At 41.0% G+C, this 21062-nt stretch overlaps 1 protein-coding gene across 3 annotated transcripts in view; it reads left to right on the forward strand.

Annotated features, from left to right (window-relative positions):
• NPAS2 (neuronal PAS domain protein 2) overlaps positions 1 to 21062 on the forward strand; it is a 152124-nt gene that overhangs the window by 78780 nt on the left and 52282 nt on the right. For all 3 annotated transcript variants that reach the window (XM_054701909.1, XM_037527976.1, XM_037527973.2), the window contains 3 exons: positions 3683 to 3831; positions 10385 to 10476; positions 15367 to 15456. In XM_054701909.1, the coding sequence (XP_054557884.1) occupies positions 3683 to 3831; positions 10385 to 10476; positions 15367 to 15456 (331 nt within the window). The remainder of the gene's footprint in view (positions 1 to 3682; positions 3832 to 10384; positions 10477 to 15366; positions 15457 to 21062) is intronic.

Below are 21062 nucleotides of genomic sequence, written 5' to 3' on the forward strand. Positions count from 1 at the left end.
ATGGGAATGATGAATTAATACATGTAAAGTACTTCAAATAGTTGCTTCTACATTGTAAGTGCCCAGTAGATGTTGTCTGGGTACCATGACAGACCTCAGAAGAGATAACCTGGGGCTCTACAAACTCTGCATTCAAAAATCAAAGGGTGAGGCTTGTGGCAATATATTTTTAAAACACACACATGTACCACCCCTCCCTCCTAACCCCCTCCTAACACTCCCCCCCCCCCAAACTCAATAAGAAAACAGACAGCCTGGTTGGAAAACAGGCAAAAGATTTGAACAAACACTTTGCAGAAGAAGCAATATGTAAGGACAGTAAGCATGTGAAAAGGTGTTCCACATCACTAGTTATCAAAAAATGCACACTAAATCACAAAGAAATAATACTACAATGGCTAAAGTGAAAAAAAGACTGGCATTACCAAGTGTTGGTATCGAAGTGGAGCAAGTGGAGTTGTCTTATGCTGCTGGTGAAAATGTAAAAATGGTTCAACCACCTTGTGTAACAGTATGGCAGTGTCTTATAACATTAAACATTCTTCTATCAGATAACCCAGCAATTTCATAGTGAAATTCCACTTCTCTTGGATGTGTATTTGCCCATGAGAAATAAATGTGTATGTCTACACAAAGACACAAATATGAATGTTCATAATAGCATTATTCTTAATACCCCCACTAGAAACAACCCAAGTGTTATGGCATCCTCATGCAATGGAATACTAGTCGGCAGTCAAAAGGATTGCAAGATTAATATATGTAAAAAGGGGAAAGTCTCAAAAATTGGATGCTAAATGGAAGTCAAGACTGTATACTGTCTGATTCCATTTATAGGATTCCAGAAAAGGCAAAACTAAGGCAACAGCACTTCACTGGTTTCCTGTAGTGAAGGGAAGAAGATCAACAATAAAAGATACAGAATCAAACCTTTTAGGATGAGAGAATAGCGTTATATTGTGTTATTTCTGGTTTTAGGTGGTGAATACACAATTACTCAAATCCCTCAAACTTACATTTAACATGGATGAATTTAACTCATTGTCAATAATGCCTTAAAAGATGTTTGAATGTCTTCTAACCTGTTGTCCCAGTGCCTCATGGTTGGTGGTTTCAGAACCTGCCCACTGCCCTCCTTATGGGAAATAAGGTCATTCTATGCTCGTTTTCTTTCTCTTGCCTCAGAGCTGCGGATCCAGCTGACAATGACCGATTTCCAGTGGGCACCATAGTGTGTCCCAGGCAGAGGCTGACAGAAACAGGCTTGTGTTTCTGTCACTAATGATATAAGTCTTCGTCGTCTTCTCTGCCAGGCCATGTTCATTGTCATTACACCCATTGAAGAAGAGAACAGAGTAATAATGAGCCGGGTGTTATCGGCTCACAAATAATTTATAATGGGCAAACTAGGACAGGAACAGAGCTTTTTTTGGCTAAGGAGGTTGCATGTCATTCTTTAAAATCTAGGCCAAAAAATTATTTATAATGCATAGACAGTCGCTCAGAAAGTTAAAAGGTTCCTTTCTTCTCTCCCATGTGTTTGAACACTGCTTTTTACCCTGGACAGGCAAAAAAAGGCAGCTCAGCATCTTGCTGATACACCTACAGTGAGTCTCTAACTGGGAAAGAGAACAAATGTGAAGAGTTTCTCCAGCCAGGAGCCAGACCTTTGTAGAAACCCCTTAAGAATTTCAGGTCTTCCCAAACATCCAAGAAGAAGTAGGAGTAAGGCAAAGTTAGAAAGAGGAGCATGACCATACACTTTAGGCAAGCTTTAAAGGAGACCTCAGGTATTACCAGAAAACAGCCCGTACTGAAAGAGAATCATCAAAGATTCTTTGTAAATGGGTGTGTTGAGATCAAGTCAGGGTGTGTGTAATTAGGCAGAGGCAAACAGGACTTAATTCACCTTGGCGTCTCGGAAAGGCTATTTGGAATGTGTTCCTGTGTTTCCAAGGGCAGTTTGGGGAAGCAGAGTCTTTATTGATATGAACACCTATGGCTACTGATACCTTCCCCAGGAACGGTGCATCCTTGTGCTGGGAACTTGTTGAGTTGTCGTAAGTCACCAGCACTGTGTCCTGCTGGATAATTACCAGTGGCTTCCTGATGAGTGATTCGTTTCCCCAGGAGTGATTCGTTTCCCCTGGACTTGATCCCAGGTCCAGGGCCTGCCCAGCAGCAGTGGCCCCTGGATTCTCTCTCACTGAGCTGATTTTCTAGAACAAATCTGTCCTGGGTGAATTTGGGAGGGGTGGTTGAGTTTTTCCAGCCCACCATCTCTCCTTTGAATAAGCTGTACATGAGGGTCTGGGCCTTGTGACTGTGAGACAACTCTGGGCCTTGACACCCCAGCTTCCTGAGAGTGAGGGCCACTTCCAGGGTCAGGTGTCCTGGATGGGTTGGCTAGTGGAGTGGTCCCCACACTTGTGGTTTCCCCATTCAAGTTCTCAGCATCTTATGATTCCTCAGAGGTGCCTTGGTGGCTTGGGGGAGATGGCTTTCCCCTCAAGCCGAGAAGCTCCTCTCCAATCTTTCTATATGTGTGCAGTGTAGTATGTCACTTTTTAATGGCCTAATTTTTCTAAAGAGCAGTTTTAGGTTTAGAGCAAAATTGAACAAAAGGTACAGAGATTTCCCACATACCTCCTGTCCGTATACATCATAGCCTCCCCCATGATCAACATCCCCATCACATTATCAAATGGAATGTGATACATTTGATACAGTTGATGAACCTGCACTGATATATCATTATCACCCAGAGTCCAGTTTTTACATTAGGTTCCATTCTTGGTGAGGTACATTCTGTGGGACAAATGTGGGACATGTCTCCATCATTAGCATGCCTCACACAGCAGTTTTAGTGCCCTAACAGCCCTCTGTGCTGCAGCTATTTCTTCTCTCCCCTGCCTCCACCGCTGGCAACCACTGAACTCCTTACAATTGCCATAGTTTTGCCTTTTCCAGAACATCACATAGTTGGAATCACACAATGTATAGCCTCTCAGATTGGTTTCTTCCACTTAGTAATTTTCATGTAAGTTTCTTTCATGTCATTTTCGAAGAGGTTCAGCTGCTCTTAGCAGCTTGACAACCCTGTGCATGCGGCCTGTCATATGTGGGCCCTGGATTGGGCTCAGCTCAGAGATAGTTTTATGTGGGGTGTCTTGTCTCCCCAACAACATGAAACACTCTGGGGAGTAGCCAAGACATGTGGTCTGGGAGGACCTGGCTCTCTGCTGGATACTTAGAACACTTAGCCAGTCCTCATGACTTGGCACCAGAGGCTGGGTGCTCTGGGTGGGCGGGGACCTAGTTTGAGCCCAAAGAAGGCTGTTAGCGTGAACCCCTCTGGCTGCAGGCAGCCACCTTCATAAACAGCATGTTGTTTGTGCTGCAAAGACAGAGTGAGCAGCACCTGAAGACAGCGCCAACCTATGTAAGATTTTGCATCTGAGTCAGAGCTTCCTTATTAAATCTTTCTGTGTGGCCAAGACTCCAGCAAAACATTTTTGTGTTCCCATTACTCAGCTTTGAAATGTGATGAATGTTACTTTCTCTGAAGTGTTTTGATAAGATGATCCCAATAGAATACCCTCTGATAGGAAGTACCTCCATTTCCTAATGAAGTCTTTATGAAGTGGAATGTTCCGATAATCTGTGCATTTTGTGTTTACAGAGCTTCTCGAAATAAGTCTGAGAAGAAGCGTCGGGACCAGTTCAATGTGCTCATCAAAGAACTTAGCTCCATGCTCCCTGGCAACACACGGAAAATGGACAAAACCACTGTGCTGGAGAAGGTCATCGGATTTTTGCAGAAACATAATGGTAAAGGTTATGCTTCTCATCATTTGTGTTCTGTTCCTGCCCTTTGCATTTGGCTATGACCTCATCAAACTAGTCTTTCTGCTTGGTTCCTGTCCCCAGCAATGCCCAGTCTCACCAGTCATAGGCCTCCTTTTTCAAAGGCACTCCACCCTCGAAGATAGCTCCATCTCCAGCAGGTTTGGGAGCGGACACTTTTTTAATTGTCAGAGGTGACAATCCGAGTCACCTTATAGGTAGCACCCAGATGGGGTGGTGTTAACAGTAGGAGTGTCTTAATTAAAAATGTCTGGAGCAAGCATTTTTATGCAGTGTCCGAGTGTTCATTTCCTTCTGGTCAGACTATACTGGTAACTCCATCTATCTCTGCCACCATCCCTAATCACCTTGGCCTTCTGTGCTACAGTATGAGAAAAAAATAAATTGTAAATAATTTACTTAATTTCAAGTCCATACTTTATTGGTATATAATTCACATACAAAAAATTTACCATTTTTAAAATGTATAATCCAGTGGGCTTTATTATTTTACAAAACTGTCCGTCATACTATTTAATTTGCTCATCCCAAAAGAAACTGCATACCTATTAGCAGTCACTTCCCATTTCCCCCACCCTCCAGAACCTGGCAACTGATAATCTACTTTCTGTCTCTCTAGGTTTGCTTGTTCTAGGCATTTCATACAAATGGTCTTTTGTTCCTGGCTTCTTTCATTTAGCATCCATATTTTAACAAGTATTGGTATTTCATTCCATTTTTGTCATATTTGTCAGCTGATGGATATTTGGACAGTCCCCACTTTTTGGATATTATAAATAACACTGCTACTAACATTCATGTTCAAGTTTTTGAGTGGATGTATATTTTTTAATTCTCTTGAGTATAAACGTGTGGCAGAATTGCTCGGTCAAATGGCACCTCACATTTGAGGAACTGCCACATTGTTTTATACAGCAGCTGTACCATTTAACATTTTCAGCAGTAATGTATGAGGTTGCCACATCCTCACATACACTTAATAGTGAGAGTGTGTGTGTGTGTGTGTGTGTGTGTGTGTGTGTGTGTGTTATCTACTGGATAGGAAGAGATATCTCATTGTGTTTTTCATTTGAATTTCCCTGATAACTCAAATTTTGAACTTTTCATGGCCATTTGTATGTGTACTTTAGAAAAACATCTGTTCAGATTCCTCACCCAATTTTTAAAAATGGATTGTTTATTGTTTTTGTTGAATTGTAAATGTTCCTTACATATTTTGGATTCTAGACCCTTACCAGACATATAATTTGCAAATATTTCCCCTGTTCTGTATGTTGTCTTTTCACTTCCTTAATGATGTACTTAATGATGTAATGATGTATTGTGTGTATTAAACACACAATAGTTTTAAGTTTGATGAAATCCAATTAATCTTGTTGGTGATTGTGTGCGCCTTAGATCTATCACATCTAAGAAACCATTGTCTAACCTAAGACCATGAATATTTATACCTATATTTTCTTCTAAGAGTTTTTAGTTTTAAGCATTTAGGTAAAAACTATACATAGAACATTTCAATGTTTGATCCCTTTTGAGTTAACTTCTATATATGGAGTAAAGTAGGGAGTCATAATCCATCCTTTTGTTTGTAGATAACCAGTTATCCCAGTATTCCATTCATTTTTTAAAAATTTTAATATTTTATAAAAGTGTAACATACAAGCAGAAAATACACTAGTCACAGTTAAATTAGTTACCACAAAGGAAACACAGCTGGAAACTAACACCCATGTCAAGAAATAGAAACTTCCCCAATAGATACCCTTTCCTATCTACCTCTGCTTTCCCCTAAGCTAATTTCTATTCTGAGTTCACATACCACAGATTGATTTTGCCTGTGGGACTTACTCAGAAGGAATCAAATGTAATGAACATGATGTCTGTGAGATTAGTCTGTGTTCATCCAGTGCTGTGGCCAGTTCTTTTTCATTGGTATAGTGCATCCTATAATATGAACTTACTATTGAATCCATCCTTGAACTTACGTCTTTTTCAAATGATGGTCTCTTCTTTTTACTCTCCCTCAACCCCTTTTACCTCTTAGTACTGACTACCCTGCCCTGCCACTCACCTATGAATGGTACACAAAAAATATTGGAGGGTAGATAAGAGGGTTCAGTAGCTATTAACTAGCAAGAAGAGCCAATTCCTTTTTCCTTAACCATGACACTAAACATAATAAAGTCAGAAATGTCAGATTATTGAGGAGATAATTACAATTCTTCTGTGCTTTCAGTGATGCTTCTCTTTCACTGCACATTTTCCTAGACAAGATGATTTCATGGAGAAGGGCACTGCTGGGACACTGGAAAGTTTCATTATACTTGTGATTCTTTTACCATTTCTTTAATAATTGTATATACCTATTAAAATGTGACAGTAACGATAAAGCCTTTTCTCCCCCTTCCCCAAAGCTACCCAGGGGAGAGTAAAGAAAATATTAATTGCTTTTGTTGAAAGGGAAGAACAAGAAGGAATAAAGTTGGAATAAAGTCTTGCAGCACTATTTGATTGTCCCAATAATATAATCAGAATGGTTATATTTCCTAATAATGATTTAGCCAAGTAAAATAGCAGGTTGATTTCATTACCAAGATGTTTTGTTCAAATTACTCAAACTAGGTCAGTGCCACTGAGAAGCAGGACAGCTGTTAAATAGGACAACTGGGATCAAGTTCATCAGTGTGACATTTATGCTGGGCTCTCTCCACTGTGGAATTATAGAATTATCAAATCTGGGACCTGGAAAGTATCAGTCAGCAGAAATGCAGCCTCCTCAGGAGCAACTTTCTCCATCTCGCCCTTTTCATAAGATGAAGGCATACTCTGTAGAGCCCACTTAAATGCAACCAGGATCATGCCAGGATCTCACTCATCCTTGCTGACTCCATATTTGGAAAAAAAATCCATAGCAGATTTTATAAAGATATATTATTGGTTAGACCAAAAATTGGATTAAAGCAAAAACAAAACCCACAGTAACTTTTCTTTGCTTATAATCCAAATGGACATGAACTCCAACAAGCATCTTCAGTTGGGTAGAGGATAATATGGTCAGTGTTAATTCAGGGCCCATCATGAGCCAGGCATTGTTCAAAGGACTGTACATATAGTAACTCATCTGCGCTTCACAGTAACCTTTGAATTAGAACCCTTTCACAGATGAAGCAACTGAGGCACAGAAATGCTGGCCTCTCACCCAAGTCACAGGCAGGAAGATGTGGAATCTATACCAGGCAGTATGTTTCAAGAGCCCAAGTTTTTATCACAACACCACACTGCTTCTCCATAAGAGGTGACTCATGGGCCCCTTAAGATATTGTATTATAGCTGTGCCATGTCAGGTGTTCATTAGTGGACCATTTAGACTACTGGTTCTCATCCTTGCTGCCCATTAGAATCATCTGAGGTGCTTTTAAAATACATATTGTGAGCTGGACCTCACTGGTACCAGCTTACAAAAGGTGACTGTTAAATTTTCAGAAGTTTTGCAAGACATTTGACCTCCAATTGGTCGATTATAAACTTCACGGTGGGAGTACTTATGCCAGAGAAATGGGTAGACACCACCCATCTGGATTTCTGTTTCAGGAGTGGAGAGTCGTTTATCAGCACACCACTGGGTAAGGCCCAGGCAGCAATGCTTTTAAAGCTCCCCAGGTGATTGCAGTGTGCAGCCAGGAATAAGAACTGTGAATTTAGACATGCTTACTGCCTTCATGCTTGAGGGATGCCAGACGATAAATAGGGAAGGATGATTAGGTCCGGGTAGACGTTATAAATATTTAGCTCTTTCCTAAATAATCTTTCAAGCATCCCTATTTTCTCATCTTGGGGGCTCAATCTTGATCCTGGAATGCATACTATTCTCTTTGAAGTAATCCAACTCAAAATGAGAATCTCACCATGTTTCTTTGTAGAGAAATTTTGTGTCAGCAGTATCTATTATAAGAGAGAAACCCTTAAATTATGTAAATAGCAAGGCATATTAGACATCCATATCCATGCTCATTTAAATGTTCCTTCTTCAGGGCCAGGCTGATCTGTGTGCTTTCCTCTTCCTCAAGCTGATTTAATATAATTTTTTCCCAATATCAAATCCCATTCCTTATTCATGACCTTCAACACGTCTACCTCAGTGGACGGAGGTGGGGTGGAGAAGGCTGCAGAGCACTGTCCCTGTTGGACACAGTAGTATTTACACAGCCCAGCAAATAGTTTCCGACCCATTTTCCAGACTTTTCTTTGACCACAAGCAGCCCAAAAATATACTGCTTCTTATTTACATATATCAGGAGCAATGGGGAGGCAAACTTTCTAGGGCTCAACCACAATTTATTCTACAGCAGTGGGGTTCAACTGTTAATTGAAATTCTTTCTACAAAAATTATCCCCAGAATGGTTTTGTTTCCCTTGCTATTTGACCACACCTCTTTGCTAATCCTACCCTGTAATCTTTAGTTTATGATATTAATCACATCAAATACCTATGAAGAAGTGTTTGTAACACTGAATTTTATTTCTCAGTTTCACATTTTTAACTTGCTTTGAGACATTTGCTTTAACATGTTTTTAACTTGTTATGAATTCAGCCTTAACTTCCAAGAACTATAAGCAAATTGTTGAATTGTACAGTGAATGAAATGGCAGTTTTCAGTATTGTTACACTGTTGATTAGAAAATATCTAGTCATATCAAATGATGTAAAGTTACTTAAATGGGCCTTTAATTTTCTTTCACATTAATTCTAATGGTGCGCTAATCAAATTTGAGCTGCTGGAAAGACTCTTGCCTGGACAAGCAGTTAACCTATAGTTTGATCCCAAAAGTCAAAAAGAATCTCACAGATGGCTGCATATGTTGGGAAAGAGAGGAAAGCATTGATAGAGTTAATTTGTTTGCATTTCTCTGGTCATTTCTAACTGGTCAAACTGTGGCAACCAATTGTCTGAGGGACTATTGGAAATCTCACCCTTTCATCCTTGTCTCAGCTGATACCCCAGGATGAACTCTGACCCAGATTTGTGAGTGCACAACCTCTGCTTCCCAGCATACATTGTGCCAAGTGCAGACTCTGGCCACAGGGGCACCCAGCTGTGAGGTCCCATCTGCTGGCCCTCATCAGTGCTGTTGACTGACCATCTGCTGGGTTGCTTCCTGTATTCTGTGACCAGGGACTGTGAGTGGCTCATTTGTGTTCCTTTAAAGGAACACAAAAATCCAATTTTGTTTAATAGCAACAACTTGTTCTTCCTGAAATAAAGATGGGAGAAACCTTCCTGGTAGAGCTGAGCATTGCAGGGAATGTTGGGTGACTGAGCATGTGAAGACTTCTGTAGTCACACATGTAGCTCAGCCCTTCTCATTAACTTCTTTCACAAGTAACCGATGAATTCATTCATATTCGTTCACTTGGGTAGCAGGATGCATTCTCCAAGCCCCATGTAAGAAAGACTACTAGCAACCAGGGTCAGCAAAGAAAACTTTAAATGTTTAAAGTTTATAGATTATCTGCTTGAACAATTTTCCAGCAAGTTGTTGAAGTTCCTTTGAGGTAGAAGATAAAATCACAGACACTTTGGCTTTTCATAGCACCAAAGAAATAATCCCTAAAGCAACTTTCCTCTTACTGTATAAAGTGAGCAAAATGGTTATTTTAAAGATAACAAGCTAAATGGTAGGAAAAACAAATATATTCTGTATAGCAGTTGAACTATTGTAATAATCTCAGGTATATTTCAGCAATAAAATACAGCGTTCATTCAAAAAAGGCAAAAGAACAAGTGTTCTGAAGGCATTCCAGATAGGCCAATGACTATTTGTTTTATCTGCAGTGCAAGATAGTTCTGTGAATCTATCTAACCAGAGATTAGCCCAAAAAACTTTTGAGAAAAGGAAATTCTGACCTTCAAAGCAGCTAAATCACATGTGCTTATGTAGCACATACTACTACTTCAGTAACTGGAAATGATGAAAAAAAAAACCACATTTTTTTCTTCATAGACTAAGTAGGTTATTTACCACAAGATGTTTCTGGAATTTTGAAAATTCCATGTTGTCGAAGTGTTTTTGCTTCACCTTAACCATGAAGAAGCTGCTTAAAAATGTGCCCCACCAACCCAATCTTTCATCTTTATCCTGTTGCCCTGATAGGTGGCAACTGTTTTAACTCCAACCACTGCTCATGGTTTTTATCATGTAGCAATTCTGGGGATTGTGCCACCTGTTAAGTAACTGACACTACACCCATGCAGAGGGTGGGGTACTCTCCTTCCCCTAAGCATCATTAAAGGGATGTGGAAATATCAGGAAGTGTTTTTAAGCCCATCACAACCAAAGTTCCCAACCCTTGGAATCAGGGTAAGATATTTCCATATATTGGCGTCTATTAAACTACACAGAAATTCACATAAAATTACATAGAAGTAACATGTGCCTTCTTTGCTAATTCCAATTTCTTGGTGCTTTTAAATATAAAAACTTGCCTTTTTTTTTTTTTTTTTTTTTTTTTTTTCAGAAGTCTCAGCACAAACAGAAATCTGTGACATTCAGCAAGACTGGAAGCCTTCATTTCTCAGTAATGAAGAATTCACTCAGCTGATGTTGGAGGTAAAAATCAGCTTCAAATTAGTTTGATCATTTGCAAATTAAATTGTAGTTACTTATTCCGTATAAAACTCTGGGCTCAAAGTAAGCAGTCGTTCTGGACCCTAGAAAGTGGTCTTGTAATGGAAACCCTTTGCCTGCAATAGCTTATATTAGGGCTACTGAGTTGGGAACTACAAGCAAGAATCCCTGAACTGAATGTGAGTGAGTTGCCACAGTGCCTGCAGGATGGACTCACTCCGTGTTTTCTCAACCAGAGGACACCTAGCTGGGGACACTGGTGGGGCTGGGGCTGGAAGACAGGTAGTGACGGGAAGGAAGGAGAGCAGATCGCAGCTCTGCACTACCATTTGATTCAGAGCATCTCACCTTAAGAATGTAATGCTTTTATTTCTTCCCTTTGCGGAATACATTTTGAAAATAAAAGTATTTTTTAAGTTAGACTTTTAACTTGGGGTCATATTATATCAACATGGTGTGCGGGTGTCAACCTTAAGCGACCCTGTGTCTCCTCAGCACTCCCCCTTCCTGTGTTCATGCTTCTTCCTTTGGACAGTTTGGTGCCCCCACCCATGGGCAGGGGTGACTTGTGAAAATCTGACTGAGCCCAGGGTTCCTGGATCGTATGTTTATATGTAGATGAAACCCCTCTGTATAAATGTAGACAAGCCCACAGCAACAGCTGGCTGAGTGCTCTGACTTCTAAACTAGGGATAAGACTAGGACTGTGTGCACATGACAGTGGGAGAGAGAAAGCCCCAGACATGGCATGTCCGGACACTCAAGTGAGTTCTAGAGAATTGGGACCAGTTAGTTTAGTAAAAGGAAGTTAGACTCGGGCTGCGTGCAGAGGATCCTGGCAGGGCTTTTGGAGAGGAGCTTCTTGGGATAAAATCTTTCACTATCTCATCTTATGTGCCTATATAAGACTGATGTAAACTTTAATTTACATAGATTAACTGTGCAGAAAACAGAAAGTCCTGGAGTAAGAAAATGCCAGAATGAAGATGTCCAAATATTATGAAATATAAACGCATTAATGAACATTTGCATAAAATGAAAGATTCTTAAATCTACATGTGAACTATATTTAAAGAAAATACAGAACTTTCTCCAGAAGCAATGCATTTTAAGTATGTTAAATTTAGAGCAGCTTGTGAAATTGTTGAATTAATGCATCATTATACTACTTTACATAAATCATTTTAGCTTTTAATTCTTATGGAAAAGTACAGCAGGTCCTCAAATAATGTCATCTCATGTCTCATTCAACATTGTTTCGTTATAACCTCGAGGAGAAAAAAAATCCCCACAGACACTGAGCAAAACAAAATTTTTCAAGGCCCTGCTTTCATTACACAAAGTCACAGTTTCCAAGAATCTAAAGAAAATGTTAAATAAAGACTTACTGTAATTAAAACATACACTAGTACCTAGCCTCTTTTTAAAAACCTGTAGCACAAATAGTTTCTTCCAGTGACTTTCAAGATATCAAAAGTGTTTGCGGAAACAAGACTATTATTACAAAATAAAAACAAGTAAATATAAATATTTGGGTTGAAAGGCAGGACTAAGATTCAGGTGACAGGAATTTCTAGAAAAAAGATTTCAGATTTGTGTGGATATTGTGTGTGTGCCCTGCCCTGTCCTGACTCCTTGCAGCAGATCTGGAGGAAAGCACACCAGATTAGTTGATTAGACCCGAAAGCAAACCTATCCAAGGGGGCTTTCTGGAGGAATTACAGCTTTAAGGAGTCCAAGAAACGCACCAATTGGTACTGTTGATGTGCCTCTGACTGAGGCTTCTATTCCAACCTGTTGCTGTTCAGTAGACATAGACTTGGTGGTGAAATACTGGAGCTTCCTATATCTCCCCCCATGTCTGAGCCCCAGCAGGGTCCCCCTCAGGATAAAGCCATTGCTGTCCGCCATGTGGCATCTTCATAGCGTGTCAAATTCCAGATGCACAGCCTTCTCCTTTTTCAGAGACATTTCATAGAAAATGTGAATCCAGATGCCATGTCTTGGTAACCAGGGGTTCCTGTTCTAAATAAAAACAGAATCCGTCAGGCCCTGGAAGATGGAATTTCTGGTGCCCTGTGGATATGAATCCCTCCTTCTTCCCTCTTCTATCACGAAAGCCCCAAACCAGATTCCAGAGTTTGAAAGAACAAAAATAACTTTGCTGCAAGCCAGCCAAGCTACTAAAATGCAGTCTAGCAAAGGTGTGGTTACAAGCATTTGACAGTAAACTCCAAAGGAGCAAAAGTCCTTAGTGACCAGAGATTAGGGACTTTGTGGCATTTTTGAATTTTGTGCAAAAAAGCTGCAGTGATCTTTCCTCTTTACCAAGATGTTGTCCTAGAAAATAAAAGAAACATTCCATGAGATTCAGAATATGTGGCAAGTATAAAGCATGGGCCACTGTGGCACCTCTGGTGTCCTGAATCTTCTGTCTTGTGTCTCTCCTTTACACGTCTCTCTCTGATCATGTTCCATTGAGTCACTCTCAGATGCTGCTGACGGAACTTGTAAAACCATAGCAAAGCATTTTTACTTCAGTGACTCAGTACAGTTCTTGTACACTTGATGGAAAATGCCAATGAGCTGATAAATGTTATCTCCCATCTATAAATATCGTTAGTTTTTTAACACCCACTTGCTCTTCCAATTCAGGAGGGGTATGCGCTGCCTGTGCAGGAAGATCATCTGTATGTGCTTTGCCCAGTATTCTAATCTGCTTTTCCAAAAAGGTCCTACTGGTATCATCAACAGGATCCCCACCTCTTTTAAAAAATTCACCTCAAAAAAGATAAACTCATGCCATTTGCAGCAACATGGATGGAGCTGGAAGGGATCATGCTCAGTGAAATAAGCCAGAAAGAAAAAGAAAAATACCGGATGGTCTCACTTATTGCAGGAATGTAGAGGATCCAAATATGGGATCAGAAAAAAAAAACTAATTATAATAAAGTAAAAATCAAAATCAACAGGCAACTATAAACCAAAGACATGCTGCAGGGGAAGAGAAGGGAGTAGGATCAAAACAACGGTGGGAAGAGCACAAGGGTCCATGGTGATAGTTCATGGGTGAATGGGCGGACGGAATGTCACAGAGACTGTAACCAAGATGAAAATGCATACATTGTACAAAAATGAAAAATGATGTAAAAAATATATTTAAAATTAATTAATTAAAAATAAATAAATGACCTTTATAAAAAAATTCACTTCCAGAAGCACTGCAAATAGAACCTAAAAATCTATTTAGAAAAGTACTTGAGGGAAGAAGAAATCAAAGTGAAAAGGATGTGCCCATGTTCACTGTGACCCATAAATCCTATCCAGGGTTTGTCAACCTCAGTATTATTGACATTTAGACCAGATAATACTTTGTTGTGAAGGGCATCCTGTGTATTGGAAGATGTTTCCCAGCATCCTTGGCCTTACCCACTCTGCACCAGTAGCACCCACCTCAGTGCTCACCCAAAGAACCTCTCCTGACCTTGCCTGAAGTTCCCTGTGGCAAAATTGCCACCAGTTGAAAACCACTGATGTAATCCAAAAGGTTGCCATCCACTTAAGCTATGTGCTTTGAGTTATTTTAAACTATATTAAATTTTACATTAATTATATATTAAACTAAATTATATTAAATTTTAATTAATTAATAAAAATAGTATTAAATATTTCTGAGTAATAGAATAAGTGACGCTGGTATTAATTTTCCTGGTGAAAAGAATTCTCTCCCACTTTGGCACATTTTCGGGGTGTTCTGTGTGCAGTCAGTGCACTATTTCCGTTCCTGCTATGGTGCGCTTAGCCACATTTTCCTAACTTGAAAGAATCGATGCACTTTTGGCCATGCAGATTCTCAGTAACACCCTGAATCTAGCTTAGTGCATACAAATGTTAACTTTCTAAGTACAAATTTCAGGGGCTTTTTTCCAAAGCAGAAAAATTCCTCTATTTGGGTGGAATGATAGTGCAATGACAGTAACAGTAACAGTGACAGGTTTAGAGTGGAAGTGGACCTACCTACACTCCTCCCTCAACAGTTTGCTTTCTGGTAAAGTTTTACTCTCTTCCATCTCATTCCTTGTACTTATTTAGCCTAGAGAACACCATTCTCTACTGAATTACCTTGTCTAAATTTTAGAAATCAACTTTCAGATGTGTCTGGAAGAAAACAGTGTCTGCCTCAGTGCTTTTCTGTCACGAGCACCCAGAGCAGTGTGCTGTCATGCACAGGCACTCGGTAAATACTTTAAGTGAATGGATTGTTCAAACATTATGAACTATTTAAGGGTTTATCAATAGTTGGGTTACACAGCACACACACCCCCTTACCTCTTCCTTCTGTGGAATCATGTGAATAGTTCCTTCAGGAGGTAGTTCTCTGATGGCAATGAATGAAGGCAGAGGTCAGCCTTGACCAACACAGAGACTTCTTTTTTAATGTCTCTATTAGGTATGATAGCTTTTAGCTAATATTTAGTGTTGACCCAAAGTGGCATTGTGGGTAGGGGAATCAGGACCATAAAATATCAGTGACATTTTTAAAGGTCATTGTGCTATTTCTGATCCAGGCCAATAATATGCTTATCATTAAAACTACTTAGGTAATTTTCATGGCTAAATTTTGTTTCATGATACTGACAGGTCAGATTTTTCACTGAGCCCTTTAGTGCTTTTACAAGACTTTAACTTGAACTAGGCAAATTCTGTGAGAGAAACCATCATGTTCAAAAGATAGAAACATGCTCTCAGGTTATTCATGGAAATATTTTAAGGGTTATAAACAAAGTCAGTGTCATAGCATGGGATCCTTTGCTTCAGGGCCATCTCCACAAAAGCATGACTAAACCGCCTTCCACCATTGCATTTCCACAGGCATTAGATGGTTTCATTATCGCGGTGACGACGGACGGCAGCATCCTCTATGTTTCTGACAGTATCACACCTCTCCTTGGGCATTTACCGGTAAGTTTCTGGTCTAGTTGGATGGCCTTTGCCAGTACACATTGTCTCTTCTCCTTGTGAGTCATTCAGATCTCAGATCTGGGGTGGTGCAGGTATACACGGATCTGGGAGGGCTACAGAGAGCCCTTGACTAGCTGAGGCCAAGTTCCCAGGGCCTTCCAGAGGAAGGGTAGGTGCAGCATGTGTATCCCAGGACAATCAAGGGCATGATCCCAGCAAGGCAGGGCCTGTATTGGGGGGACATGGGGGACATGTTCCTACCCTTTGTGTACCAAAAATCATACATGAGCCATGGATCAACAACAGAGTCATTGCACACGTAGCGGAGCTCAGAGCCTGATGGATGTCCCTGGTTATCTGAGATCTAGTGCAGAATATGCAACAGATGTGCAAGTTTAAGTTGCTGGAGGTCCTCCCTGGTGGTGCAGGGGGTTGAGACACAACCTATGAAGCTATCCGCAGCCACTGCAGCATGAGTTTGATCCCCGGCCAGGGAGCTACCCATATGGTGCAGCGGACCTCTCCCGTCTCTCCCGCTGCTCCCCTCAGCAGTGTATTTCAGTCAGTCTGCCTGTTCTGCTCCCCACTCTGTCTCTGGTGAATCCTCTCACCCCCTCTACCTCTGGCCTGTACTCCAGCTCTTGTATACATAAATAAATAAATCTTTTTTAAAAAAATTAAGTTGCTGGAGAGCCAGGCAGAGGTTCTGGGGATGAGAGGTGGGGTAGGTGCAGCACGTTCAAAGTCCCTCCTAGATGTTCCTTCCTCTTAGCTCTTTCCCTCTTCTCTCCCTTCCAAATATTTCCCTCTCTCTTCATAAGCCTTCATGGCTCTCTAATACCCCCTTCCCCAAGTCAGGAAAAACTGGCTCACTGATCAGTACCTGCCTGGTGGAAGGTCTACTTCTGAGGGGTCCTCATAGGCATTTGACCAGCCTTCCATACTTTTCATTACTTAGTCCTACAGAACCTGACCTTGAATGACAGCTCAGCAGGAACATCCTGTGAGACTGACAGGGACAAAACATCCTCTCTTTCCCACAAGCCTCTCCAATCTGCTTTACCCCCATCACTCCCCACCCCTGCAGATCAATAGATGGACCACCAGTTTATGAGATGAGGATGGTAACAGCTTGCCCTGGATTTCTGCATGTAGAAAATCCCTGGTCAGGAAGATGCTGGAGGACCATGCTTACCTCTGTTTAGCCATCCCTGCCTGGGAACAGCGTGGCCTTGCTCAGAAGACAACTCTGCCTCCCTGGAGTTGAGTCTAGCTTTGTTGATGTCCCAGGGTTCCACATGGGCTGAGTCAACCTTTTCCTCAGAAGTCACTTCCCCCATTCAAGCATTTCTGCAGATGATGGTCTGTGGTCTTTAAAGCTACTCTCCACATTTTCCCTTTCCCAGAGCTCTGTGTTGTAGTCCAGAAAAGCATTTCTTACCCTGTTAGGCAGGTGCCAGTGCATTACTGCAACATTTCCAGGGTGCATTTTGGGGCGTAGTGAGGAGACAGAGGTTCTGTCTTCTTGACAGGTGTCAGAAAAAAAAAAAATTTCACTCTCACTTAGCCTAAGGAGTTGAGAATACAGTTTCATCTTGACTTTAGTCTCAGGCTAAGAGAATATTGATGAGAATCAGCTGATGTGCGGGGTACAGAAATGACCTCCCCCATACCCCCTACTAAATCTGCCCAACTTCTTGGGGCTTATCTGAGGATGGCTGAGGGATGCTTCTTTGGAGAGAGCCTGTGTCTTGTGGTGAATGGATAGGATTGAGCAATGATAGGCACTGATTGAAAGCAATAAAATGTACCTTCCTTAATAACCTAGGCACGAGGTACAGCAGCCCAGAGCTGTTTGGGTAAACAGGATTGCCACTGGTTGATTTATGTACTTGTAATTATCTGATGACCCAGTTGCTACTCATGGCAGAGAGGAGAGGACTTAGAGAGTATGTTGGGAATTGTACTGATTTGAAGTTATGGAGCAATTTAAGACCACCTTTATAAATTATTTTCTAACTCTGGAAGGGGCAGAAATGCCGCAATTCTAATATATTGGTGCTAGACTCATTGGAATGCTTATTGATGTCTATACATAGACCTAAGCTCAGACACACACTGAGTCAGCCCGAGTCCCCCAGTGGAGGTTAGCCTGGGATGGAGACATCCCAAAGTTTAATTTCTGTTTACTTCTAGCTTACAGTTCCCACTTTTCACCAAGATCACTATCTTCTTTGCTCTTTTTGCTTAGCCTTCACTTGCATCCCTTGCTAGTGACTGCACAAGGGTGGAAAGATCCCTGGAGCCAGTGAGCTTACAGCTCATTGAGCAGAGGAGCAGGTCAGGGGATAACACCTTACCTCCACTTTACAGCGGAGGAAACCCAAGGCAGCTGAACCAGTGAGGGCCAGAGCAGGCTTTACACCAGGCCAACTGACTGCAAGGCCTGTCATCACCCTGCTTTGGTGCCAAGGCTTTGGGTTACCATTTAGGAATTTTACTTTTGATTTAGTTCACTGCTTGGACTTACTTATTACTCAGTGTGGGCTGAGGGTTTGACTGTCCATGGATGTTGCAGCAATTCAGAAGACCCCTGTGAGATTGTCTTTCTGTAAGATTTGAAATTTTGTTGAAAGATTTCAGCTGTTAACCCGTTTAGAGGCAAGTAGGAAAATAGCTGACATTTATTGTGCACTTACTGTATGCCAGCAAGCATTCTTAAGAGTTCTTTGTATGTGTTAATATGTGTAAAGCATTTAGAATGGTGCCTGGGCCAGAGCAAGGTCTATCTTACATTGCTCACTTTATCCTTATCCTTACAACAGCCCTAAGAACTAGCTACTAACTGTGTTCACAGATGATGAAACTGAAGCACACAGAGAATATGGTTCTATAGTCAGCAAATGGTGGGAGTGGGATTTAATTCAGACATTTTGACTCTAGGACTTGTGCTAACCTCTGCTCGGAAGTCTCTATAAGACAGAGTCAAGCTGAAGTTTCTCAGGGTGGAGTCAGTGGTTAGGAAGGGAGAGAATGAGGAACTTCAAAAGGTGCTGACTTAACATGGAAGAGGCCACCATGGAGGGGAGGCAGCTCCTGCAGGGACGCTGTGTGGACAAGGGAAGAGGAGGCCTTGGGCCCCCACAGCAGCGCCCCCTATTGGTATCAAAGGTGGCTTGCCACTGTGTGGCCTGTGATTGGAGTCCTATTAGTGATGGGTGGGTGCATAAAAAGCAGCAAGAATCCCTTTATACTTTTGAGTTTGTTAGACTTACAGTCTTTCTCTGTTTTCCCTTCTACTACTAGAAGCTCAGACATAGTAAAAGCTCACATGATAGATTTTTGTACAGCAATTTCCTAAAGAAATATCCTAGAACTTTCTTTTCTTGTTTGACAGAGAAAAAGAAGAAAATAGCTCAAAGCAAAAAACAATTTTAAGATAAAGTCAAAACTTTTCCATGGTGGTAACGTCCATGCACGTTGTCCTCTAGAATCAGTGCAGGCAGTGAAAGCAGGAGACGGTTGAGCAGGGCTATAAGAAGCTTCTGGGATGAAAACCTTCCAGCAAAGAGCGAAGGGGCATGAGTCCCGTGCCTTGAACAAACTTGAGAAAGAGTATGACTCAGGCAGAACCAAATGAGAGAGCCAAAGTCGGGATACTCTGTGCTTTCTGTTTGGATTTTTTGAGTGGATGCTAAAGTTTAACTTCCTGACTATTTTTTCCGAGTTGTTGACAAATGCGGTATTCACCTAGTGAGCTAGTAAGCTCATACGGTAGCACTCTTGACCCACACCCAGAGTACAGTGCCCACGTGCCTAGATGTTCATTGAACAAGAGACTGAGTTCATATGTGGGGCTGCTGCATTGGGAGCAGTTACAAACAGCTTGGAAGGAGTGGGAAGTGCCTCGGAAGTGAGAAATATGGGCATGCTAAACACAACTTCCCCAAAGAAAATAATCTAAAGCACAAATGATTATAAAGTTGGAGAAATCATCAGACAAAAAAAAAAAAATACTTACATGTAATGCTGGTTCTCCATGTGAAAGCTCCAGCAAGAATTGTAAGATCAAAGTGGACTATGCCAAGTTCCTGTGACAAGGGTCACAGCAGAAATAAGGTCATAAAAAGGGGAAGACAGAGTCCCTGGCTGATGTTACCAGGAAATGCCAGGCCATGAAACACCTTCGAGGAAGCATCTTCTGCCCTTCTTGCCCCATGCTGGCCTCACCTGCTGGAAGGCACCACCTGACCCAGGTCATCTTATCAGTTGTGACACTATGTCAGGGAAGATCTGGGGGAATCCCTCTGACTAGGAGTGGCCCCAGCAGGTATGACTACAGCTTAGAGTTTGACCACAGGTTGCAAGAGTCCAGATTTCCAGTTCGGTATTTTTATTTTTATAGAGCATACATATAGAAGTATGTATAAAGCATTTGTTCAGTTTTTAAATTAATGATAAAGTGAACACAAACATACATGTAGGTGAGTATTGAGATGTAAGTGTTAGTGCCTTTTTTTTGTTTGTTTTTCTCTTGTCTTTTTTTTTTAGGGCTTCCTCTTACATTTTATTTAGGTTCTATTTCCATTATCTTATGTGTTACTTCTATTTTGAGGATTCTACTGAGGTTAGTATATGATAGACTACTGAGGCTATGCAGCAACCTGTTGCTGTGACCTTTGGATGGTCTAGTCTCTGGCTGACTCTAATGGATGACATTGTTACCTTCCTCCTCTTCCATTGTAAGTAACTTAGGTGTCTTTTGTCTTGATAATCATTGTTCTGTTGCTTTATAATAACCCCTTTAGGATGATCTTTCATATGCAGCTGGGTGTTGATAAATTCTTTAAGTTTTTGCTTTTCATTTGAAGCTCCTTACTCTTCCTTCTATCTTGTTGATCTTATTGGGACTTAATCTTATTCTGGACTGGAAGTCTTTTTCTTCAGTACTTTGCCTATCTCTTTCCAGTCCCTTTGTGCTTGTGATGTTTCTGTTGCAACAGACTGATTGGTGTTCCCTTATAGGTTGCCCTTTTTTGTCTTGGTATTTTCAGTATTCTGTCCTTATCATTGGCTCTTGAGAGCTTTATCATAAAGTGTCTTGGTGTATGTCTATCTGGAGTTATTTTGTTTGGAATTCTTTGGGCCTCTTGGATCGCAATTTCTGGTTCATTTCCCAGATTGAAATAGCTTTCAGTGATTGTTTCTTTAAATAGGTGTTCTGCGCCTTTCTCTTTTTTCTTTACCTTCTGGAATCCTCGTGACATGGATATTATTTCACTTTAAGTTGGACCAGAGAGCTCTTATACTGTTGCCATTTTTTCTCTACCTTCTTCTATTCTGTGTTTTCTAGTAATGTGTTTTCAAATTCATTAATTCTCTCCATTGCTTCTGTTTGTCTACTATTAAAACCCTCAATAATATTTTTAAATCAGCTAAGTGTTTCTTAGTGTAGTTTCCTCATATTTGCATTACCTTCATTCTGTTTTTGTTTTTTATCCTCCATTTTTTCAATCCACATTGCCTGGACAGTTGCCCTGAATTCCCCTTCTGTCGTACTCCACAGCTCCACTGAGTCAGGGCTCCTTTCAAGGTTTTTTTGTTCT

Source organism: Talpa occidentalis, unplaced genomic scaffold, assembly GCF_014898055.3.
Source record: "Talpa occidentalis isolate TD23 unplaced genomic scaffold, MPIMG_talOcc4v2.1 talOcc4.5, whole genome shotgun sequence".
Lineage (NCBI taxonomy): Eukaryota > Metazoa > Chordata > Mammalia > Eulipotyphla > Talpidae > Talpa > Talpa occidentalis.